The sequence below is a fragment of the Lepidochelys kempii genome, chromosome 11, assembly GCF_965140285.1.
Source record: "Lepidochelys kempii isolate rLepKem1 chromosome 11, rLepKem1.hap1, whole genome shotgun sequence".
NCBI classification, from domain to species: domain Eukaryota; kingdom Metazoa; phylum Chordata; order Testudines; family Cheloniidae; genus Lepidochelys; species Lepidochelys kempii.
Window position 1 is genome coordinate 63,481,720 of NC_136390.1, and position 25,130 is coordinate 63,506,849.

The 25,130-nt window shown below is 47.6% G+C and overlaps 2 protein-coding genes across 5 annotated transcripts in view; one reads left to right on the forward strand and one right to left on the reverse strand.

Annotated features, from left to right (window-relative positions):
• CCNYL1 (cyclin Y like 1) overlaps positions 1–11,850 on the forward strand; it is a 51,217-nt gene extending 39,367 nt beyond the window's left edge. For all 4 annotated transcript variants that reach the window (XM_073306644.1, XM_073306645.1, XM_073306647.1 and 1 more), the window contains 2 exons: positions 6,758–6,920; positions 10,087–11,850. In XM_073306644.1, the coding sequence (XP_073162745.1) occupies positions 6,758–6,920; positions 10,087–10,203 (280 nt within the window). In that variant the 3' untranslated portion in view covers positions 10,204–11,850. The remainder of the gene's footprint in view (positions 1–6,757; positions 6,921–10,086) is intronic.
• An 8,705-nt stretch (positions 11,851–20,555) lies between these two features.
• On the reverse strand, positions 20,556–22,809 carry FZD5 (frizzled class receptor 5). The gene has a single exon (XM_073306636.2). It carries the CDS (start codon positions 22,541–22,543, stop codon positions 20,639–20,641), a length of 1,905 nt encoding a protein of 634 aa, XP_073162737.1. The 5' UTR covers positions 22,544–22,809; the 3' UTR covers positions 20,556–20,638.
• Positions 22,810–25,130: the final 2,321 nt, after the last annotated feature.

The following is a 25,130-nucleotide window of genomic DNA, read 5'->3' on the forward strand; positions in this document are numbered from 1 at the left end:
CAATGACACTTCCTCACATGGCGCTCAGGCCAAGACCTGACTCTCTGAATCTTTTTGGGCCTACTCAGATGCATAGTTTGCTCAGAAGGCCTTAAAGGCTCTTGACCATGTGTGAACCAGCTGGTCATTAGTTCTTTTGGCACCTTGTGTGTTTTCCCATCAATAGGGCATCCCAACCTTTCAGCTCCTCAGTGGCCGGAAAGGCCCAATATATTGCTTTCCTTAGGACGTCCTGAAGTTTCATACTACCTTCAGCGGTGATTGATTCAGACTCTTTGTTTAGCAAAACATGTCTTCTTCTGAACTGCAAGATGGGTATGCATTAAGACTGGCCTATGCTGACTTCAACTTCAGCAAGCAACTGGTCAAAACTTTCAGGTGCCTCAGCTTCTGTCAGCAGGATTTCCAGTGCAAGACAGCAGGAAGCATCGATCAGCCTGATGCCTTTTTTTTTGTTCTGAACTCAATGTTGCATCAGATTTCTACGCTTAACCACTTTATGACATGGTATCTTAAGACCTAGTTGTCTCCTGTGCTTTGGAAGCAGTGCGTATATTGAAATAGAGGTTTGGACTCCCTCAAGGTGTACTGGTCTCTGGGCTGATGTCTATGGCTGAGGCTCCTGTGATGGTCCTAGTGTTAACACGCTTACTCTCATAGTTTAGCTGCTCCTGCTTTTGCAGAAACCTGCAATGCTTGTTTGGGATTAAGGCAGTTTTTAAAAATGATTTGAGAGATTTAGATGGTAAGGAGGAAGAGAACTCTTCTGATGCAAAGCATCTCTTTGCTGGGGAAGAAGACAGTAAGCAAACTCTTTCCAGGATGATATTTAATGTTTACATAGTATTTTAAGACTCTGAACATGAAAATTACTAACTTTCTGGATTTGGCTTTCTACAAACTTGAAGATAAGGTCCTTTAAATTCGGAGACCATCTAGGATACAAAGCATACATATTAATGTATCTGGGAATAGGGTAATAGTACCCATCCACTTCCTTCTGAGCTAGTTGATGTTTGTGTCCTGCAACCACAGCTGGGTCAAAGATGGTAGGTAAGTAGTACCTTCAATGTAGGAACACCAAGATGGTTGCATCACACTCCCTGTTAGATCCTGGTTCTAATGATGACTTCTGTCAGATTAGACATGTGGTACAGCACTTCAGGACCATCATCAGAAACACTGGGACACCTTTGGATAAAGATTTGCCAGTTCACCTCGATGGCAGGTGTCGTCATTGGAAACTACCTGTACTTCATGGACAGATGCTAACTAGAGCTGTGTTAGACAGCCCAGGCACTTGTTAGTTTCTCTTCCCAAACAGAATAAAGGTTCTCAAAAAGCTGATTTGGCAGGGTGGAGACAGCAGTGGTATCTGTCTCCTTGGACATCAGTGAGATGACAGTATGATAAACTATTTACAGTATTGATGTTTCCATGAGAACAAGACTGCCTTTTTTAAGACTTCACACACACGTTCAGCAGAAATTCAAGGATCTGCCAAAAGATGGATGGGGAACATCTTTTAGGCAAAAGTTAAAGACTAGTTGCAGATGCTAAGCTCGCTCAGTCCAGTCCTCCTCCAATCAAGTATGGAATAAAGAGACTGCATCAGGCAGAAGCCGGCCCACGAGTCTGGTTGCAGGGTTGCTTACTACATCCAAAACTGGTGTTCTGCCTTCCTGCGAAAAGCCAGTGTGTTCCAAGGACCTAAGACAAGAAGTAGTGTCAAGGTTTCTGAGGTAGGGAAACCAGCCAGACTACCAGGATCTCTCTTTCAGAGGATCTTTGTTGTAGGGACACCAAAAGCCTTTTTATCTCCACTTCCCCAGTAAGCTTGCATTGCTGTGGATTTGTGCCTCTTAGGCATTAGCTAGCAGGGCTAATTAGCTTCAGAGAATTCTCCAAACTGCCCCCTTGCGAATGCAGTTTGGGACGACAGACTACTTCTGAAAGGCCATCAGAAAAGGGGAAGATTTTATTCTAGCTACTTTCCTGTTTCCCCAAATGATGACAGGCTGAGACCCATCCTGCATCTGAAGTCTTAAACACTCCAGGTTTCAGGACAGATAGTCTACACCGGGTGAGAGTCCTCAGTCTGGAAGATTCTTCATCTTGCTGCTTTTCCCCACCAGCCTTTTAAGGGCAGCAGTATGAAGGCCAGTGCAGGATATCAACTGAACTACCTGTTCTGGGTAGATTGAGAAGAAGCCAGGGAGGTAAAATAGCAGGTAGGGTAGCTAAAGAGCAGAGGAAACATTTCTTTTGGATGTGTGGGGTAACTTGACTGAGGTAAATTGATGTGGCTGTTAGTCTGTATAACTAGGAGGCCTTTGCTGGAATACTTTCCAAAGAATTCACTTGGCCAGCTATTTGGCTTTACACACACACTAAAACTAGGTCACTCCTTCCGTAACCCCTCTTATTGGATTTGTATGGTGATTGGTGCACTCAAACTGCATGACATTTTATATTAATATGAACATAGTGATATTATTTACATCTACTCAGTACCCATGACCTTGTGTTCTACATATGTTTTTGTTCTCGTAGAAGTGACTTCATGTCAAACTGAACATCAAGCTCCAGGGACTAATCCATTTTATTTAATTCAAATAAAGTAGCGCTTAGGACAAATACTAAATTACCTACTAAAGTGGTTTTAACTGATACCTTTAATCAACCTGCTAATGTTCTAGAGAAGGCCCTTCTCCCCAGAACCAATGTCACTAGGCTTTTATATGGCGAGGACTTAAGCTCTCAAAACCCATCAGCTCTTGGTTTCAATTTACAACTCAGTAGGCTCGGTATCCAAGAGAACATTGTCAAAGCAGCAGTTTAATTATGTTTCTTAGTTTCTTGGTTTTATCTCTGTTCTCAATTATTTATCATCGTGGTATCTAAGCACCTCAGAGGATCCACAAAGCATTGTACATAAGGAACTTCACACTGGATTCGGTGCTTCACTTCTCCCAGGTTCTAGCTAGCTCTTCTGTGTGTTAACAAAAACAATTAACAGCCTGACCGTTATAATTCCAAGTACATGTTCAGCCTTATTCAGCATAAGGCAGTTGTGTGTGCTATAACAGTAGGCATCTGGTTTCTTTCTCAGTGGTAGCTTTACAATGCAGAAATGTGACGTACTCTGCATATGTTCCCTAAGCACTGTACTTTGGATTCAGCCTCAAACTAGGGCTCAACATTTGACCTGTTGGTTTTAAAGGATTTTTTTTCCCCAGGATATTTTTTTTTTGAGAACCAGGGTCACACATTTCTCTTCCCACATAGTAATTGCACTTTCCGAAGAATAAAACCTCAGAAAAGTGTTTTGAGATAATGATCCTTTTAAAACCAATTTTGTGTTTATCATCCTTCACACCAAAAACATTCCTCTGTTACTGTTCAAGGTGTTTCCCTTGGCTTTTACTCTGTCACTGCTTGTTTTATACACACCCCTTTCCTGCAGACAGGTCTTCAAGAATGGGGCTCTATTGACTGTTTTGGAGGAGAAAAGTGGAACTGGTGTTCTTTTAGCAGATACCAGTTGTGATAAATCACCATTCACCTTAGCTCAAAGCATTCTTGAAAAATTTCACATCGGTATCACTGGTACAACTGAACTGGTGCTGGCAATACTGGGGAATCCTGCTGATTATTAAAAGTCAGCATCTCATCCTTTAACCCTGCTAGGAGCAAATTGAATGGACATAGGGCTGAAAAGAAGTTTAATTTTTTAAGATGTTTTTCACTAGTGTGGACAGTTGCTGAGTTGAAGGTTCTGTGATCTTTTTGATCAAGTCTCTCATGCACATGGAAAACTTTCCACCATTGGATTGAAAGGAGCTGGCATTCTAGGAGAAGGTTCATGTTTCACTGCAGGGGTTGGCCCCTGTTTGAAACTAGAAGTTTAGAACTCCGAGCTTGGAGTTTGTGCAGAACAGACCCAATTGTGGTGGCCTAATGTGATCTAGATATTTAGGAAACTGCCACTGGTAAGTGATTTCCTCTTAACCAAACCTAACTTAGGCCCAATTCAATCTCACAGTGTCCCTTTAATTAGTACTTGGCAGTGTATTTATTTGCCAGTATTAGCTGTTCTGCTATTTTAAACTACTTTTCCAATGGTGGGAATTAAGTCCTTTTGTATGTTAATCCTACTGAGCGAAACACTTGGGAAAGAATTTCAGAAATGGTCATGTTCTGATGTTAGAGACAGCTTTGTAGCAAGTGCTAAGTTTGCCGCAAATGTTAAGCGGAGCCTTATTGTTTGAGTGACACCAGAGCAGCAGTCCCAGTGCAACTTTTATTTTCCAAACAATTGGGCCATGTCTAAACACAAGCTGCTCTGATTTTAACTAAGGACTTGTCTAAATGGGGAAACTTACCAGGGACCCATACTAAATAATTATACTGCTATAGTTATTCTGCTGGTAAATTTCCCTGTATAGACAAGCCCTCAATCAATTGAGAAACAGATCTAACTAAACCGGTGTAACTCCTTGTGTGAACACTCTTAAATCAGTTTGTATCACAAGGGTTTATACCAGTTCTACTTAAATCAGTTTGGTGCAACTTTTTAGTGCAAATAAAGCCTTTCACTCTCTACAGCTGTTGGATGTAGCTGACTCCTAGTAACCTGTATGCTTCATTTTCTCTGAGCTGAAATTTGGAAGATCGAGGACTATGATTGCTCTTTCATTCACACCCCTACCTACCTGAGAGTAAAAAGAAAAGGAGGACTGGTGGCACCTTAGAGACTAACAAATTTATTTGAGCATAAGCTTTCACGAGCTACAGCTCACTCTGAGAGTGGTAATTGCAGAACTGATGAAAAAGATGCTTTACAGTTCTACAGCCACTTATAAACCAAGTAAGCAGTGCCCCAGAAGGCATATTGCAGAAATAAACTCACTTTCCACTATTTATAACTCCACTGAAGTGCTTAATTTTGCAGTGTGGTACGGTACTTGAGGTCCCAAATGCATTGGTTAGCTGTTAGAAAATTGGCTTTTTGGGGCTGTGGAAAGTGAACGCTATCTGAAGTTTTCTTAAGGGTATATGACTTTAATTTTGATATGAAGGGCAAATGGAGAGGCAACATGACCAAAAGTAAAGCATCAACATTCTGTGTATCGTCATCCTGTGCCTCGCCTCAACCTCCCCAGCAGAAAGTTTGGACCAAAAGACAGTTTCTTAATTTCTTAATTGAAAGATTAAAAGAAAATTAATTTGATATTTGGAAATTCTTCTTTGCTATAAACTTTTCTGCCTTGATGGAGTTTGTGTCTAATCAGTGACCAAATTAACCATGCAGCTGCTAATCCTGTCAATTACATTGTGCAAAAGAGGGAACACGCTGTTCATTCTTTAGGCTACCTACATTTGTACAGAAAACACATGGGTATTATGTTTTTGCTAGATTTTTTTTTAAAACCGCTATTAATAGACTTGTTAATCCTATGAAGTATTATATTTTTACACAATTAAAATGTATTAGTCTAGCAAGAACAAAAGGGGTGATGAAGAGCATTTATTCATGGGATAAATCAAGCCCTGATCATCAAAACATTATCTGATTTACATTTCTATAGGCTTATGACCATATGAACAGGAAATTAATTTTGGCAGTAGGTTCAATGGGACTCAAGTCCACCCTGCTAGAAACAAACACAAAGCTACTATTCACATTATGAGACCAGCCATCCAACCCAAGACACAATCTGGATGATTCCTCGATTCGTTTTCCCTCCGGTGGGTAAAACATCCATCTTAAAAGCTTCCCAAGAGCAAGAACAACTTACTGAATTTTTTTGTGGCTTACCTTTCAAATTGCATATAGTTTGTTTATTCATCTGCTCACTTGTGTATTCTTGGGTACTATGGTGCTGTTCTCAGTTAGCGTTGAACTTCATTGCCTATTTCAGGTACCAGTTTATTTCTAGGTTTTTAAAACTCTCTTTATTTCTTTGTAAAATATCTCTGTGGTCTGTTTGATATCTGCAGTAGCCAAAGAATGCTTTTCTTCCCCTCCCTCCCCCCCAGTGTAACGGGCCTCTTCTCCTCTACCCCCTTCCCCCAATATTTTGGACACTACAGATAGCATAGTGAGTCAAAGCTAGTGCCTGTGCTCTGACAAGTACTTTGTTATCCTGCCTAATGCCATTGAGAAGAAAATTCCTTTTCTCACCTAATGCTGCTTGCTTATTTATTTACTTATTGGAGATGAATCCATGTTGCCTCAAGAGGCTTTTTTCTCTGAGATAATAGCAGCAGCTCTTCATAGATCCATTTGTTGCCCTGGTGATATGACTACTCCTTTTGTTGGTCCGCCTCTACTTCAATAAACCCCCTTCCTGTTTTCAGCCCGGTGGAAATGTCTGCAAGTTCTCCAGAGCTAATAAACAGCATACATCATTCCTTTCATCTGACTTCTATAGTGGGGCCTTATGAGAGAGTGAGAATGGAGGACTTGTACAGCTGCACTAATGGAAGTCTGAAGAACGAACCTTCTAAGTCAGGAGAGTGAGTGTGCAACAGTGCACTAACCTTTCTCCCTAAGCTGAAGGTACAGGGGCTCAGAAGATGTACCTTGTTTTGAGCACTAGCGAAGTAATCCATTGGGTTTTGAAAACAGTAGTACATAATTTGAAGGACTGTTGTAAAAACGGTAATTGTGAAAGTGACTCGTGGTCTGTTCAGCTTGACTTGATTGCAAATGTTGAATCCCATTTCTTTGTTTCCCTACTACCCTTTTTAGGAATGAGATGGAAAGACACTTCTTGGAGCTGCTGCAGTTTAATATCAATGTTCCTGCCAGTGTTTATGCCAAATACTACTTTGACCTTCGCTCCTTAGCAGATGACAACAACTTGAATTTTCTGCTGGAGCCTCTTAGTAAAGAGAGAGCACAGAAACTGGAGGTAATGGCCTGAGACTTGGTGAGCAGGGCACTCCTGCGTCTGCATAATAACAGCATCTCTGGCTAATTGTATTATGTGGTGATTAGCAAAACTAAAAAGCTTTTAGAGTAGTGTATTAGAGAGGTTTAACCCCTTAATAATGACAGTGATCACTTGTAAAACACATCGGTGCTTTATAACCTAAGCAAATATCCTGAGGAGACGGAGTAAGAGGGGCTACAGTCTGTTTAGGTCCTTGAATAAAACACGAGGCATTAGTTTCTGGAACTGTAGTTCAGCTAGGTCACTTAGTTGTAAAAGCTGTATTTGTAATGGACTGTTTTTCTCTTTCCCTCCTCGCTTCTCCTTTCCAAGCACCCTAAAACATCCTATTCAAACCTGTTGAAATTATACTGGCTGCAGGTTTCCATAGCACCCAGTGCACAGCTCCTTTTAGCTTTAAAGGAGTTCTTAATGCTCCTAATTATGATTATTAAATTGGATGTTTGGTAGCAACTGTGAAGGTGGTAGTTTCATTTCACAACTTGAAAAAAAAAATCACGGTGAACTAATATCCCTTTACCAATGGGAAGCACTATTTTATGAATAATCTTAAATCTCCACTTTCAGTGTTATGTACTATTACTGACCTAGCAGAACTTGGCTAGTAAAAATACCTCCTGCCAGAGAGTCCTTATAACTGCTCAAGATCTCCATTACTGTTCTCTAGTATTCAAGTTCACATAATTAAAATAGACCTTGCTTTTCACAGCACAAACCTTTCTTCATGGTTGCTTTAACATGATACTGGGGTGCTATGCAAGGAGAACCGTTTGAACGACACATAAATTACCTGGGACTCCCAGGCAAAACTTCTGTCAGGGTCAACTCAATCCCTTCTCTTTCTGAGGTAGATACATTGACTACCATGCAGTTTGGTCTTTAATTTGAGACCTTAAAAACAAAGACTGTGTGTAGACACTAAAAGGTCCGATAGCCCCTTTCATAATAGTTTTGCTACATTAGTCTTGGCCCAAACCACTTTTCATCCACACCCCAGAAATCATGCAGCGTGCTGGGTTCTTACCTCCATTTCAGGAATGGTGGTATTCCAGGAGCGTTACAGGTGGAGTCACGTACTGACCCTTTGAAACGGTAGACAAGACATGCCTAACAATGGTGCTGTTTCATTTGATTACTTTTCTGCAGTTTTTTGTTTTGCTTTTTGGGTGTTTTTTGTTTGTTTTAACCTTTAGGTAACGTTAAAGCTCATACTGTCACTAACTGCTTCTGTGATTAGAGTGCAGCTCTGGGCAGGAAATGTCTGTTTGTTTGTACAGCACCTAGCACAGCAGGGTCCAGGTCCAGGATGGGGGCTCCCAGCTACCAGTGTACGACAAACTGAGGTTTTTTTATATTCGAGCACTCCAATACTACACTACGAATATATTCCTCAGAAAATTGTTCTCTGATCTGTCCAGTACCTAGGCAGAAGTGGATGACTTCTGGACAGGTGTGAGCCCCAGTTTTGCTGCAAATATTCGGGTACCTGTTCAGTATTACTTCACTGAGCGGTCTCAGTACAGCGTATGATTTGCCACACCATACTCACGTCTGTGTGTGTGTAAATTGTAAACGTTCTAAACGACAGGATATGCAGTAAATATTTTTCAAAGTATTTGCTAAACGTTTCTGAATTTTAAAACAAACCTGCCTTTGGCTTAAAAACACAAAAAGGTCAGTTTGGGAGCTTGTCTTAAGCAGTGAATTAGTATTCCAGCAGATTGAAAACTGATCTGCCCCATAGGGGGGAGTGGGGCTTAATGTGACACACAGGTTCCTTTATGATGGATATGCTAGCATTAATGCCAGAGAGGTTTTGTCTGGTCTTGCAGTGGGGGCTTGTGCAGCCAGTGTCTCAAAACATGCTACTCGTGAGTCAAATGAATGCCTCCAGAGGGAGGTTGACAGAAAGAAATGTAAATAATTATTTTAGAATACACTTAGCAATTTATTCATGCTGAGAAGCGCTGCTCACCTTTTGAACTTTGAGAATATTGGGCTGTGCAGAATGGGTGCTACCCTAGAGGGAAGGTGTAGTCTTTTTACTGAATGAGTGAAAGCTCATCTGGTGATGGTGGTAAATTTTTAATGGAAGTTAATGCTCACAACTGACATTCTGAGCCTAATAATAATGGGTCAGCATACAGATAAAAAGTGACGCCCTTCTGTATTTATTTATTTGCATTATATTGGCCCCTAAAGGCCCCAGTCAGGGCTTGGAACTCTGTCCTGAAGCATTTCTAATCGAATTAGTTGACACACCGATTTAATGGGAATCTCACTACTGGAATAACTGCACCCGTGTACATGCTGCTTTAATCGTTCAATAAACGGAGCTACTCTGCAGTTTAGTTAAAGCAGTTCAAATACTAAATACAATTCTCAGACCTGTGTTAATAGGACATTACTTGCGCTAAAGCAGGGTGGATGGTACTGTACAGTTCAGCACCGGGATCTCCTTACTGGATTCACAAACCTTTGTGCTGGTTTAAATATCAGCCAAAAAAAAAAGGTGGCTGGCTCAGGAAGGGCACAAACACCAGCCCTAATAAATTTTCCCTTTCTGATTCTCCACTATACACCCTAAGACTTCTAGATGGTTGTGTTGAGCTGGGGGCGGGGGGGACCAGCAGCCAGCTGTAACCTCTTCCTTCAGGGCTTAGGAATCTCTAGAATCTCTCCTGAGCCTCGTATCCATAGCCTGGGCTCCAAACCCCATCTATTTACATGGAGTTTTGAGTGTAATTTGCACATGAACACACATACTTCAAGTTGGATCCAAGATTTCCATTAAGCTGTAGAGGCCGGTATAAGATTTAAGTTGCTTAGAGATGTGGAGATTTAACTGCATTTAAAAATCATCATCTCCTGTGACTAATAATGATACGGGTGAACATGGGGAGAGATCCTTAAAGATGCAGTTTCTACAGCCCCTTAATGTTTTCCCTCAACAAAAGGCCTTTTTTGTAATGGCATACCCAGGGCAGCAGCCAGTAGCGTCACTGAAAGACAAGGCAGTGTAAGTGCGCAATCCATTAGCGTTGCCATTGTAAGAGCTTTCTTAAAATGTTTGAACACTTCTAATTCACGCTTTCATTCTTTTGTATCTGAATGTATTTTACAGGCTATCTCCAGGCTCTGTGAGGACAAATACAAAGACTTGTCCAAAGCTGCTATGAGACGATCTTTCAGTGCTGATAATTTAGTTGGTATCCGTCGTTCTAATGCCATCCTCTCCTGAGGGGAGAGAAGGGTGCAGCACCGTGAAGCCAGCGTACGTATGAACCGGAGGAAGACCACCACTCCATGCACATAAGCCAGCAGTGATGGTGTCTTCCAGTAAGGGGAGGAAGGATAAAACCAGCCAAGGGACCCCAGGGTCTGAGGAGCATATTCCATTCAAAAGATGGGACCTTGTCAAATCTGTGCTCCTCCTTTTAATGTACCCAGAGGTGCAAAAACAAGCTCTCCCCTCCCCCCCCACAGATGTTTGCTTACTGTGTAGGCCTATAGCTGTGAATGATGAGGTTTTTAATAATGAGTAGTTTTAAATTTTAGAATTTAAACACTAACCACATGACGATAGTTACAATGTTCTTCCCTCTTCTCCGCATCATCCAGAAGCTTGCTGCGTTTGCCTTTGAGTGAATGCAGTGTTAAGAAAAAGAAAAAAGGACTCTAACCAAGTATAAAGCCACTCTGGAGCTTGAAGTAGTAGCATAGACAAGTGTTGAAGGGTTTTGCTATTCAAAAGCTGCTATTATTGGTGATGAGTTCAAAAGCAGGAAGCTGTTTGAGCAGGATATAATAACTGTGTACCAGCAGTGTCATTCCGGTAGAGACTGTCAAAGGATTTTGAATGTTTTGGTTGGAAGCAGAGAAATGGTGTTACATATTGATTGTTCAAATGTATAGGGTCCATGCTGCATTTCTTGTGAACTATGGTGCTTCTCACTTTCTAATACTTTTACTACTGCTTTGGAAAATATGCATCCTGTATATCTTTCTGAGGCATGGAATGAGAGAGCTGTATTGGAAACAATGTCACTATCCCAAACAATGTGGCAATCCAGTGATGAATAGCCTACTGCATTGCTTCTCTGAATTCTTCCACTACAGATCCGTTGTGCTTTATGCAGTGGAGTTCTGACAAAGTTGATGCTAAGATTATCATGTCTGTTTTGGTTCCCCTAGACTTCCTGCTTTCAGACAGGGGGTTTACTTTTGTGGTGGGACAGTAGTGAGTTTGAGGATCCTGGACTCACCGATGGGGTAGATACTTATTCCCTATTAGCACATAAGGTTTTGTTCAAAGGAGTTCTTAAAAAAACAAAACCCAAATGTATAAGTTGTCAGACATATTTTTTGGAGAAGTGAACATTATAGTTTGTGCAACTCTGCTTTTCCTGAAGATAGAGTTTACTCCTCCAGAATGAGAATTTGGGATGGAGTTTCCTTTCAGACTTTGAAACTCTAAACAGGATAAGTATTAATAGACTTTTCCTGTTACAAGCCCTTATATACGTCCTTGTCCCAGTTCTAGATAGATTCTAGGCACTTTGTGCCATACTGAATGACATTCGTTCCTAGGACAAATTTTGTTCAACCCTGCTTCCATCCAAGGTCCAGTAAATTATCAGGTCCCCATGCCTTTGAGATTAGGGATTTCTGAGTATAACAATTTGGCAGCCTTCAAACTATTTAAATATGTATAGTATTTTAAAGTTTGCAAATCGACCAGCTCCAGGCCCATAATCCATGGAACTTGGAACTTCAGGTATTGATCACGATTCAATTTTGAAAATAATGCTACATCTTCAGGTGGTTTTCCTTTCTCATGTTTGTATTAAAAAATAAAAAGCTAATAAACACCTCTATTTTAATTAAAGCTACATGTGGTTAGAGCGTTTTGTACCATTTTCTCTGAGTTTGTTTGCAAATAACTTGTTGAACAGATTAAAATGACGACTTGGCCCTGTGTGGCTACTTTAGAATCTCACCAAATCTTAATCCTATGGTGTGTGAAATCCACCCCGATATGAGCTGATTAAATTTTTTATCTTGCTACCTCTTAGGAGCCAAAAATGAATATTATTAGAAGTTTCAAACAGCTTTGTGTCTGCTAGGGTCATAGAGTTTGCAGGCAACGGTGGTTTGTGTGTTTTAAGCTGAAGGAGGGGTATGACTGAATGACAGCTTCTGTGATTCCAGGTCCTATTTATTGTTAAAATCTGTGAACAATAATGTTTAAGTAACTGATGGTGACGGGTAGATTTTGGTTTAAAGGGAAGGAAACTTTCTGGAGGTAACTTGTCACACACTGCTGCATTAGTCCTCCTTCTGAATCTACGTTGGAACAAGGTTAGCTGCTTGTAATTTCCAATCTCTGGCTTTCAGGTTGACCTGTAACCTAATTCTTACAAGTCTGTGTATTAGTTAATACTCGGCAACCTGATTTGAACTTTTTGGCTTATATGAGGTGACTATAAACACACTTATTTTGCTGATTGGATATACAGCTTTCACACATGTAGCAGGTGTGTGAACTTCGATGGAAAGAATCACCTGTGCCTGGTATTCACCTTTTCTTTGATGGATGAAATAGTGAAGGATGTAATAGCACAGTAAGAAAAGAGATTTATGATCCTGGTTTGTAGGCGCATGACCGATCCTAGGATGTGTCAATAGACATCTCCCTAACAGCGTGGGAGAATTGGAAAAGAACTCCCCACAAAGTGATCTGAATCTACCGGATGTGTTGCTAATCTTTTGTGTAGCTAGTACAGGCTCTCCCAGAAGGCTAGGATTGTATCTGACTCCTCGTAACCAGACTGAAATCCGGAGCTGCCTTTGCTCAGTGGCATTTTAAGTTACCAAGTATTATGTAGGATATGTGGTGCTGCAACATCATGAGGCATCTGATGACCCATGCAAAAGAGACGAAATCTGAATTTGAAAGTCAGTTTACCTGAAGGTAATCAACTTTCATTGATCCATTAATCTGACAGACTGGCTAACAAATTGCTACTTACCAGTCAGAATGCTCATTCTCTCCTTTCCACCTCCCCCCTATGGAAATCCACTTTGGTTCAGCCAGCCTTTGGTGACTGCCCCTACAGATGTTACATGCAGTGTAGTTCTAGCTGTGTCAGTCTCAGGATATTAGAGACGAGGTGGGTGAAGTAATATCTTGTGTTGGACCTTTCCCAGACCTGAAGAAGAGCTCTGTGTGGCTCAACCCCCACCCCCCCACCCCCCACACACAGAAGATATTACTTCACCCACCTTGTCTCTCCAACCTGTGAAAAAACCCTTGTATGAAATTTCTACATAGTAAGATACTTCCTAGGTTCTCTGCATTTCTATTGATATTTCAGTGTTCTTCATTTTAGGTGTAGGTGATCATAGTTGTATATTACAGATGCTTTGAGTCTCCTTACCCATAGCTTTTAATGCAAAGATGTAAAGCCATTGAAAATGACTTAGGGAGGAATAAAGGATATGCTGGTTTTTTTTTGCTGCTTCATGATGTATAAAGGCCAGAATATTTTAAACACTTTCTTTGAAAAAGCAAGTTTTTACTACCCTGTTTTTGCAGGCGGTGTTGGTGGTTGACTGGAGAACTAGTGAGATTTTGCTATAACCAAACTGAAATCTGAGCTACTGAGGAGGGGGAAGTGATTTTTAATTTGTTTTAAAGAGTTTATCAGGAGTTAACAAAAGAACTGACAACCGCTTGTGAGAAATTAAAACTGGCAACATCCATTCTCCTTTAACTGAGGACTGAACTCCCACTCCAGTGCTCTAGTTTTCCAGCAAAACCATAAAAGACAAACCTTTAAAATCTGTTCTTCAACCTCAGAAAAATCTGGGATATTAAATCTTTTGGACCTTTATACACAAAAGAAGCAAAGAAGTTGGGTTTTGCTTTTTGGTGCTGTAAAACGCCTTGAGGAGAGACAGCATCTGTGTGTTTCAAAGGGAATCTCATCCAGTTTTTCCTCTGGAAACCTGGTGTTTTTAGAAAAGGCTCCCTAGAAGGTGTCAGCAACGTCTTGTTTCTGAAACAGCAGGGTCAGGAGGGAATTTATTCATAATCACTATTGAAAATGTCCCTTTAAAAACAATAATTGGATTTTATTATAGAGGACAAATTAATCCTTTTTCTCTCTGCCTATGAGCCAGTCTGGCAGGATAGATAAGTGTATGCATTGGGCTGTGTGTACTGGGTATAGAGAACCCAATTAAAAATGCACAACAATCCGATACTTAAATCTTTATTGAGCTGCAGCACTGTCATCTTCCAGTCGTAGCTATGACACTCAATCGCTGACAGCAAATTGCCCAGCTGCTTTCTTGCTTTAGTGCAGGCTAGTTAGAATCCACTCAGCTCCCATCCACAAGTAGTGTTAGGTGGAGATCAACACGCTACCCACCATTCATTGATATGTGGTTAGTCTGATAGAATGCAAACTTGCTTCAGCGCAACCTTTCCCTTTAGATACAGAAACTGTGTGTCTTGTTGCTAAGGCAATTGGGTATGAGACCCACCAAACCCCCTTGAAGGGGTTAAGAGGACAAGTACTCCTGGGATAGAATAAATGTCAACACCACCCATATTTTTACCAAGAACAGGCATAATGTGGGCAAGTGGAGGAGGAGAAGGGAGTGATTTCAGGCAAGCACTGAAGGAGAGGTGGAGTAAGTGCTACAGAGTATGTTCCAAGCACTTAAGTAGGGATGGCTGCTGATCAATGCTGAAGGGTAGATCTGAGTAGTGTGTATATAAAGTCTGCTGCAGTTTCCACGGTAAACATCTGATGAAGTGAGCTGTAGCTCACGAAAGCTCATGCTCAAATAAATTGGTTAGTCTCTAAGGTGCCACAAGTACTCCTTTTCTCCACCAGAAAGGAAGTGATGGTAGTATCTGTTCAGACCTAATTTCCATGTAAGAACGGCCTTACTGGGTCAGACTAAAGGTCCATCTAGCCCAGTATCCTGTCTTCTGACAGTGGCCAGTGTGCCCCAGAGGGAATGAACAATACAGGTAATCAAGTGATCGATCCCCCGTCACTCTGGTAGTTCTTGAGTGACCTGTACCCAGTTTTTGTAAGAAATATATCCATCCTTATGTGGTATATGTTCTCCTGCCAAGTGGCATGCCAGAGCTAAATGCAGAAAGGGTTTATAGAGTGCACCAAATTACACCCCTCTTTTCTGAAGTGTTGTCACTCTTGTCCTTAGCGCTCACAATGTTTACCTTCCTTTCTCATGGTGCATGGTATCTTAAAAGTTCTAGGCGCTGTGGGTCATTGGACCTGATCTTCCTGTCACACACACCTTTGTGGCTCCATTGAATTACTGCTGATTTGCTGTACTGGGTAGCTGATTAGGCTAATGTGTCAGTCTGTTACGGCTATGCCTTGTTCTAGGGCAGCTGGGCTGAGGGGGGAAGGGCAGCAGGAGGAGGAGACTAATCGAAGATACATGAGTTTATCCCCTGTAGTACAGTTCCTAAATTTACGGCAGCTTTTTCACCTCACAAGACTAAGATCTTGCCAGCACTTGTTCCCTGCCAGCTCTTACGTGCTGTGACTGGTGCTGTACAAGACAATGGAAAAGGCAGCAGCTTCCCTGAGATTAGTCTGAATAGACAGAGAAGGATGGAACGGACCCTGGGAGATCTAGATTAGTGATGAGATGCCTAATCCTGGGATAAACTATTCCAATACCTTACTTGTTAGTAAGGAACTCACTACCTCAGGTGACTAGCAACCTGCCATGTACAATAACCAGCTTCCTTCCCCACCTGTAGGGATGAACTCTGGACCAGTGCTATGCGAAACCTTGTGTGCTACTTCTGCACACCTCCTATTCCCTTATGCCTTCTGATTGCCCCTGCAGCTCCAGGCCTCCAAATCCCAGAGCATGCCAGAGTCTAGGAGAGGGGAAGGCTGGAACAAGACAAGACTCAGTGTGTGTTTTAAAGCGTGTATTTAAAAGAAAGTGAGTGTGCCCTAGTTTATCAGAAAAGGCCCCATTCTGAGAGGTGCTGCCCAAAGGAAGTTGTGGATCTTGACGCACAGCAGGATCAGACCCTGTGACCATCTTCTTTGCACTGATGGAGAATGGCCAGACAGGTATTGGTGCCTTGGAATCGTAATCTTGGGGGTCAGTATCTGCATTTTGTCCACTATCTTTTGTTTAAGATCACTTCTGATAGCACTGGGGTGACAGAAATCCAGTGGATGCTAGGTGTGTACACTTCAAAGCTAACTGGATAGCTGAGTGCTGATTAGTCACAAGTGAGCAAGTATTAACCCCTTGCCTCCCTATTTTAAATGCTCTTCCTACAGCATCAGTATCTTTAGACTGAATCCTTGCAAAATGAGATGTTACCTCCTGCTGAGGAAGATTTCCAGGGTCTGCCTTGTAGATTATGTGGGTCTGCACCAAATCTGGATATAGGACTGAGATTGGCATACACTCCTAGTTGGTAGACTGTGTTAACTGGTATGTACTGAGGGACAGGTGTAGGGTGTTTGAGTTTATTGCTAGATAGCACTATTCCAAGTCAAAAGACCAGTACATTTTATAGTAAGGCCTATGCTCTAACTATGGGGTGTAATCCTGAACAGTCAGGGCAGTGCACTTTACAAGAGCTGTTATGGACACAAGCCACCAGCAACACTTGCCTTGAAAGCAACTCTTGATCTGCTAGTATATTTACCCTCTCTCTTTTTTTTTTTTTTAAGTCACAGAACAGACCCAAGCTCTCTTCTCTCTCCCTACCTCCCCCCACTCCCCCCATTTCTGTAGCATTTCCTTAGAAGGCTTTGTTTATAACCTGTGTGAGGACTTCTGGTGGGATTCCACTAGCTGCATTCCTGTTTCCTGCAGGGAAATGTGACCTGTTTATTATTTGTATAATAATGCCTAGAGTCCCTAATGTGGGAATATCTTCATAGAGCTAACTACTCCTGTAAGCCCCATTTCATTGCCTCAGGGCTATTCTCAACCCATTGCTTTCAGTGCCTCCTGCTGGTAAGAAACTGGGGAAAAAACATTCTCCAGCAGGTTCTCATTTTCCCCTCTTTGTTTTATTTTGCTCTACCATCATCAGGAACAAAGAAACAAAAATAGACACTTTTGTTTTCTCATAAATAGCTAATCTCCATATTTTTTTCTTTGAATAAAATCTCAGATTTTCTTAACTTTTCACAAAATAGAATACATACAAAGTTTACTTCTTAAAAACAAAAGTTACAGGGGCAGCAAGTGAAGGAGGTGAAGTCTAATGCGTAGGTATTGGCCCTACCCCCTGCGGCACAAAACAACGTCTGCTTTTAGTTGCTGCCACTCGCAGTGCAGTGGTGAAAACTTGGGAGAATCCTGAAAGCCAGGGCCACGTAAAGCTTCAGCCGTTATGATTGTCTGTAGCAAAGATTTCACTAGGCCACACCTACCCTGCCCCTTGCTTCAACTATGCTCAGGTTTTTCAGCAGGCCACAGTTTGCAGCTCATTTCAAAAACAAACCTACACTGAGGCAGTTACACTTGAAGAAAAGTCCTTCGATGTGGTTTAGTGCGAGGTATTGCATGAAGCATGTCCAGCTGTGTCTACAAAAGGCCACTGCAGCAAGACCCAGTTAAGATGGCATGAATATGAGTCAGGGCCCTGGACTACCCTTTACTACTAGCCCCAGTGTAGCTAGGCTGAAGCTGCCTTGTTTAGTGAGAACAAACCCGTATCAAAGTTCACTAAAACTCTCTAGTATACACAGACCAGATTCCCTAGTACAATTATTTACAGGGTGTAGTACTGTACACTCACTGCATTGCAGTGCCCCTGGCTCCCAGCTGCTGCTCACTTGTGCTGGGGGAAGTTATGGTCAAGCTGGTGGTGGCTTGTTCATACTGCCTCCCCCCCCGGATAGGCAAGACCTGGCCAGCCTTGGTTTTCTGGCTGGCAGCAGGCTCGCTTCCCACCCCTTTGTGTCTGCAGGGGGCGGAGAGCTTGTCTACAGAGCTACCTTGGGAGGAAGGGGGCGTGTAGAGCTTCCAAACCCGGCCCATGCCAGGGGAGTTCCGCTACCCGAGCAGTTGCTCTCTGGCGCCGCCTGGCTGGAGCGGCCATCTGAGGTGGTGCAGAACACGTGCCTTTAGCTGCTTGTGGGAAATCAGGGTTTATTCGCGCTTCCCCTCCCTCTGCTGCCCACCGAGCGAAAGGGGCCGCTGGAGTTGGGGGGGGGGGAGGAAAAGCAGGTCATTGAAATACCCTGCGGCTGCGGGGAGGGGCTGTGTCCATTTTTGAGGCTGGGCGTGCAGGTCAGTGGTGGTGCTGCCTAGAGAAGGTCGATGCATCAGCCCTGCCCCCTTGCCAAGGGGGCCCCCCTGACTGAGGGCTCACGGTCAGTGCCCGCTTTAAAGCTGCACCACCTTATAGTCCAAAAGCTGGTGCTGGGCTGCTGACACATTGCATCAGAGCTGGAGGCTGGTGCAGGGATGGGGGCTTCTTAGCAGCCGGGGGCTTGACATCCAGCTCCCGCTTCTGGGTAAAGCGGACTGCCCCGTTTGACAAGAGCTCCTTCCTCCAGCCTCTCTCAGTCCTGTGACTCCGGCCTGCTGGGCCCTGGCTGCCTTCACAGGGCCTAAGCTACTACATCTGCATCAGGGGTCAGGCAGTTGCACAGGGAGGGGAAGCTCCCTCTCACCGGCACTCCTGTGCAAGGTTCAGGAGCAGGGAGCAGTGGGACGCTCCTGCCAGCTTTCCAGGGGAAGGGGCAGAAGCTCGTCTCTCCCCACAGGCCGAAAACCACCGGCAAACTGGCCTCTTGCTCCCTGACCGCTCAGCAGAGTCCTAGCAGCCCGTGAAATTGACACGAGCTAAGGCCTCTCCTTTTTGAAATGGGATCTAAAGGGAAAGGGCCCCAGAGTAGTTGGTCCAAGTCGGGGCAGCCAGGCCGAGAGCGCCCCTGTTCTGCCCACAGCTGCTGGCAGAGCCCGGCCGGGGGGAGCAGCGCAAGCGGCCGCTGCTTTGGCTTTAGAGCCTTTTACCCCGGCCCCACTGCCCGTCCTGGGGGGCGGCTGTTTCCAGCAGCTGCCCAGCCCAGCCCGACTGCTGAATGCGGACGGCAGCCTGCCGGGAACAGAGCGGAGGAGGAAATGCCAAAGCCGGTTTCAATCGTTCCCCGGTGGGCGTGAAAAGCAGGACCAGGGCTACTGCAGGCGGCAGCGGCCAAAGGGTGCTTTGAGCAGCCGCTAGGCATCTCCCCCTGCGGCCAGGGCCAGCCCAGCCCGTCCGGGCTTGGCAGCGTGAGCCCGGAGATGGAGCCTTTCCGTGTCAGGGGATTGGGCCCTAACCCACTGCAAGAAACAGGAGGGAAAGCGGGAGCAAAGGCGGCAGTAAACTCCACCCTGGCAGGCTGGGGCAGGCACCGACCTTTGCCCTGCTCAAGACGGCGGCAAAACTTCCAGGTTGCAAATGCGCAGCGCCAATAAACGACCTTTAGCACCCAGGGGCGCCATCCCCTTCCCCTTAAGGGGGGATGAGAAGCGCCCCCCCCCTCCGCTCCTTGAAAGCCCCCCGTGTAAGGACACTTGGTTTCTGTAACTGCACCCTGCGCCTGCTTCCCTCGCCTCCCACCTGCTTTACTAACCCGGGCGACTGACTCCGTTTTAAACAGGCTGACTTAAAGGGCCCCCTGTGAACTACGAATCACCGCTTCCGCTGAGCTCCGTGAGCTTTAAACACGCCCCACGGGGCCGAAGGAAGAGGGGGTGCGCAGGGCGATGCCCCCCGCCTTGCCTGGAGACGGGCGCTGGTATGGTCCCTGGCCAGGGAGCCGGGCGGGCTCCGCGGGGGCTCCGCACGCCCTGGACTCAAGCATCGCTGTGCGGCGGGTGCGTCCCTGCCTCGCTCAGCGACCCGCGGGGCCTGGCCTTCGGGCAGGAAGCCCTTGACCAAAGGACTTAGTTTAAAAATCTCGGGCTCCCTAACGAAGGGTTGGTCCGTATGGAAACCCCCCTCCCCCGTCCCGGCTTGCCGGGCGCTGACCGTCCGCCTGGCTTCACCCTGCGAGTCCAGCTCATCCCCGGGCCCGGGCCCGGGCTGTCTCCGCTCTGGGCGCTGCAAGGGACTCGCCCACGAACGGTCCTGCTGCGGGGCCTGCCCGTCCCACGCACCCGCGGGAAAGGCAGCAAGTTTCTGCGAAAGGGCCAGGAAAGCCACGCGTGTATTTCTCCCCCCCCCCGGCTTTGTTTACAAGTGACACTGGAAGCTGATCTTCTGAAAGTCTCCGTTCAACGGGCTCCCTTTTCCGCTACCTCCGCCCGTGGCCAGCTCGGCCTGAGGTCTCCCAGCCAGCCCCAGAGAAAGGGCCCTGCTGGTACCCGCCCGAGGGGCGCAACAGATCGGCTGGAGTTACCCGCCAGCCCAGGTACTGTACAGCGGCCCTTGGCGGGGCTGCGCCTCCAGCGTGGCCGGCCTCAGCAGGCAGCTCTTCCCCGCTCCGGCCGGTGGGCCTCGGGCGCGGCCCAGCAGCACCCCCCGGCCGTCCCAAAGCGCGGGGTGAAGCCGCCGCCCTCCGCGCCCCCGGGGCGCAGCTCCCCCTGGCGCGTCGCACAGCCTGGAGCGGGGCGCTCTGGCCCGGTCCCGCGAGCCAGCCGGGTGCTCGTCACACCTGAGAGAGCGGGACGGGTTTGCGGTAGGAAGCGGAGGGCGCCCCCCCAGCCCGCCCGGTCAGAGCGGAGCCGGCTTCGGTGCCCATGGCGGGCTTCCTCCCCCGGCACCACTTCCCCGTGAACCGCCGCCAGGAGTCCAGCGTCTTCCCGGACCAGATCCACACGCCCGAGGTGATGCCCACCACCAGGCACATGAAGTACTTGAGCATGAAGACGGCGTAGTCCGGCTTGGGCTTGCGCGGGTCGCCGGGGCAGGAGCAGGTCTGCGCCTCCTCCCAGCGCTCCCGGTAGTGCTGCTCGTACACGTAGCACGCCACCACCAGGGTGGCCGGCACCGTGTAGAGGACGGTGAAGATGCCGATGCGGATCATCAGCCGCTCCAGCTTGTCGGTCTGGGTGCCCCCTTGCTTGATGACGCTGCGGATGCGGAAGAGGGAGACGAAGCCCGCCAGCAGGAAGAGGGTCCCGGTGAAGAGATAGACCACCAGGGGGGCCAGCACGAAGCCCCGCAGGTTGTCCAGGTTCTGGTTGCCCACGTAGCAGACCCCCGCCACCGGGTCCCCGTCCACCGAGCTCAGCGCCAGCACGGCGATGGCCTTGACGCTGGGGATGAGCCAGGCGGCCAGGTGGAAGTACTGGGAGTAGCCGGCGATGGCCTCGTTGCCCCACTTCAGGCCGGCGGCCAGGAACCAGGTGAGGGACAGGATCACCCACCAGATGGAGCTGGCCATGCCGAAGAAGTAGAGCAGGAGGAAGACCGTGGTGCAGAGCGCGGGGCCCGTGGTCTCGTAGTGCACGTGGCGGTACTCCTGGTTGCAAGCCACGCTGGCGTGGCCGGCCACCAGCCGCACGATGTAGCCCAGCGAGACGAAGAGGTAGCAGGCGGAGAGGAAGATGATGGGCCGCTCCGGGTAGCGGAACCGCTCCATGTCGATCAGGAAGGTGGCCACGGTGGTGGAGGTGGAGAGGAAGCAGAGGATGGACCAGAGCCCGATCCAGAAGCTGGCGAAGGTCTTCTCGTCCTGGGTGAAGTAGGGCTGGAAGCAGGGCACGGCGCAGTTGGGCACCTGGCCGGTGCGGATCTTGCTGTAGAGCGGGTGGGACTCGCGGGCGATGGGCACGAAGGGCTCGGTGCAGCGGCACGCCCGGCCGCAGTCCGCGCCGCCGCCCGGGGCCAGGCTCCTCTGGGGCCCCCTGGAGGCGCGCGTGGGCTTGGCCAGGGCGGGCGGCGGGGCGGTGGGCTCGCTGCGGTTGTAATCCATGCAGAGCGTGTCCGGGTCCCCCAGCGCCGGCAGCCGCTCGCAGCTCATCCGCTCGGGCCAGGCGAAGCCGTACTGGCGCATGAGGGGCGAGCAGCCGGCCTTGGCCCGCTCGCACACGGCGCGGCAGGGCGGCAGGGGCTTGGCGTAGTCCAGCAGGCAGATGGGGGTGTAGACGCTGCAGAGGAAGAAGCGCAGGTCCGGCGAGCACTGGATCTCCACCAGCGGCCAGAACTGGTGCACCTCCAGCCCCGCCTCGTCCTGCGTGTCGTGGTTGAACTGGTTGGGCATGTAGGTCAGGTTGTAGCCGATGCCCTTGCACATGGGCACCGTGATCTCCTGGCACACGGGCGCCTTGGCGGCGGCGGCCGCGACCGGCGGGAGCCGCAGCAGCAGCAGCAGGCTCAGGAGCCCCCGGCCGGCGCCGACCATGGTGAGCGCAGCGCGCCGCGGCTGGCCCGGGGCAGCAGCAGACGAGCTCGGGCCGGAGCTGCGGAGTCTCTCCCCGGCCCCCGCCGCCGCCGCAGCCGGCGGGGACCCCGAGTCCGGCGGGCCGGGGCGCTGCCTAGGCACGGGCGGCGCTCGGCTCGCGGAGAAGTTTGGCAGCGGTCCCTGCGCCGAGCCCGGCCCCTGGGGCATGGCCCGCCCGCGCCGGGCGGCTCGGCGCTCAGCCCCGGCCGGCCCGCTGCCCCCGCACGCCGGGCTCCATGGCCGCGGGCAGCCACCTGCAGCGAAGGGGAAAGGGGAGCGCTGCCCCGGCCGCTGCGATCCGGCCGGGAGGGCAGGGCATCAGGCTGCCCCGGGCGCCCGGCACCGCGTGGCCCGCCCTCTGCCGCCGCTGCGCTCTGCCGCCCGCGGGCTCCGGCCCCGGCCCTCGCTGCAGCCACCGCCACCCCGACAGCCGGCGCGGGCGGAGTGGAGCCCCGGCCACGGCCACCTGAGTTGAAATGCACGGGCTGCAGCCCCGCCCCTTCGCCTGCTGGCCACGCCCCCTGCCGAGGGCCACGCCCCTCCGCGTTTAGCCCCACCCACTCCCCATAGTGATTCCCCGAGGGAGCTTCTCATTCCCCCCCTCCCATTGGGGCACACAGCGGCGCTGGACGGGGCGCCCCACCTTGAATCTGCTTGAACTGGGGCCCTTCCCCGAGCAACCGGGGAGTCTCAGCTTCCAAAGGGAAGCCACTGCCACAGTCCTTCTCAGGCACAGCTCCCCATCCAGGCCACCCTGGAGCACCTGAGCCCTCAGCTCAACACAGGCACGGGTGGGGGAAGTGACTTGCCCTGTCAAATGCAAAGGTGGGTGTTGCGATGTGGCCCTTCCCTTGCCCTGGTTGCACAACATCACAACACTGTGCCAGTGCATGAGACCCACAGCCCGAAACTGACTCCCAAAGAGTCTCTTTGCAGCTCCCGCAAACCTAAACAGTAAACAAACCCTATAAAGGAGGCTAGATCTGTCACAGTCACAACTATTGATTAATAACACAGATGAGGACTTTTTAAAATCTCAGCCTAGGATTTGTAAGATGACAGTGCCTCTTGAAACATTCTAGGTGTCCCAATATTTTAATTCGCTAATATTTCAACATCTCGAAAAGAATCCTATGTTTAATATGCTTGAGATGTTGTTCACCCCTTGCAGGTAGGCAACGATAGTTTATGTAACCTTATATATAAGCTTGGCAATAGGTGGACTGAGATAATGGCACTCATTGAAACAAACTTAGTTCCCTCCACAGAGATAAGTTAAAGTGAAGAGAACAGGAAGGAACAGGATAGAAATAAGCTGTGGCTTTGTGCTTTCAACACCTAAGAAGTGCATCAATAACCTACTAATGCATATGCTGGAGAGCCCGATCTCTCATTAATTATACATTTCATTTAAAAACTCACAAACAACAGTTTTTGGATGTTTCTCCAACATATCCTTCCGCTATGAAAAGCAAACTTAGCAGGGAAACATTTATAAACCCCTTGTCTGAGCTATTTTGAATCTATTTGTTAGTTTTTTCTAATTGGGTTCCTCTTGTTTGAGTTGCTGGTCTCTTGGACTCTCATCTAGCTCTTTCTGGCCCTGCAGAATCCCAGCTGCTCTTTCAGCAGCAGTGCGTGGCCCTACCACCCCGGGTCAGCTCACTTTCTTTGATAAAAAGCTGATTGAACAGCTCCCAGTTTCGCTTAGATACCAGACCATGAGCGCTGAGTATCTGATGCAGGGACACAGATTAAATTCAGTGGGGAATTTGACACTCCCAGGAAAGAAGCAGATCTTGAAACTTACTTTTTCCTTTTCATCTCCTCACTGCTCCCTTCACTTCCCATCCCTCAAAGGTGCAGTATCTTTGTCCTGCTCCCTCCATTAACTTTTCCCACTTCACTCACTGAACACAAAGCAGAGTAGGATTTTGGCATGTAAGATGAAGCAGTGGGAATTGGTGCACATCTCCAGGCCTTCAACCACCTATTTCCCTAGGCAGTCTGCTAAACTAGCCCCCTCTACACTGAACCAGAAAGAACCAGAGCAGGAGACAAATACAGAAACAGCATGTAGATTGCAAAGTCTGCTCTGTGTAATTGTGTCTAAAAGAGATTATTATTCATGTAAACAGCCCTTCCTTAGTCAAGGTTTGGGTGATGGTACCTATTTTGCTGATGCACAATGACGGTTTGGCTGGAGCCTGGGCCACTGCAGCTAGGGATGTCTCAGGAGTGAATCGCTGCCGGGCTAGCTCAGGAAGACGAGAACTCCTTTTGGAATGTATCCCAGAGAACATCCCATTACGCTCTCACTTCTGTATAAACAGACACAAGCTCTGATCCGCGCCTGTTGGAGACAATGGCAAAACTCCCATTGACTTCAATGGGAGCTGGATCGTCCCATATTGTTTCCCCTCCTAGGAGAGATTAGGTATGACAGAATCCTGCCCAATTAGTTTCTCCAAAGAAAATAAGGGCGAGGCTACACTACCAAGTTAGGCCGACCCAGCTACGTTGCTTGGGAGGTGCAAAAAATTCACCCCCCCTGAGAGATGTAGGTAAGCCAACCAGTGTAGCCAGCGCTAAGAATTCTTCCCTCCACCTAGCTGCCACCTCACGGAGAGGCTGAACCCCGTCCATTGCTATACATGTCAATGCTACAGCAGTGCTGCTGTAGCATGTCAAGAGTAGACATCGAGCCTCCTGACTACAAAACCCTGGGCCTAGTGCCCACGGCTTGCCCTGGAGA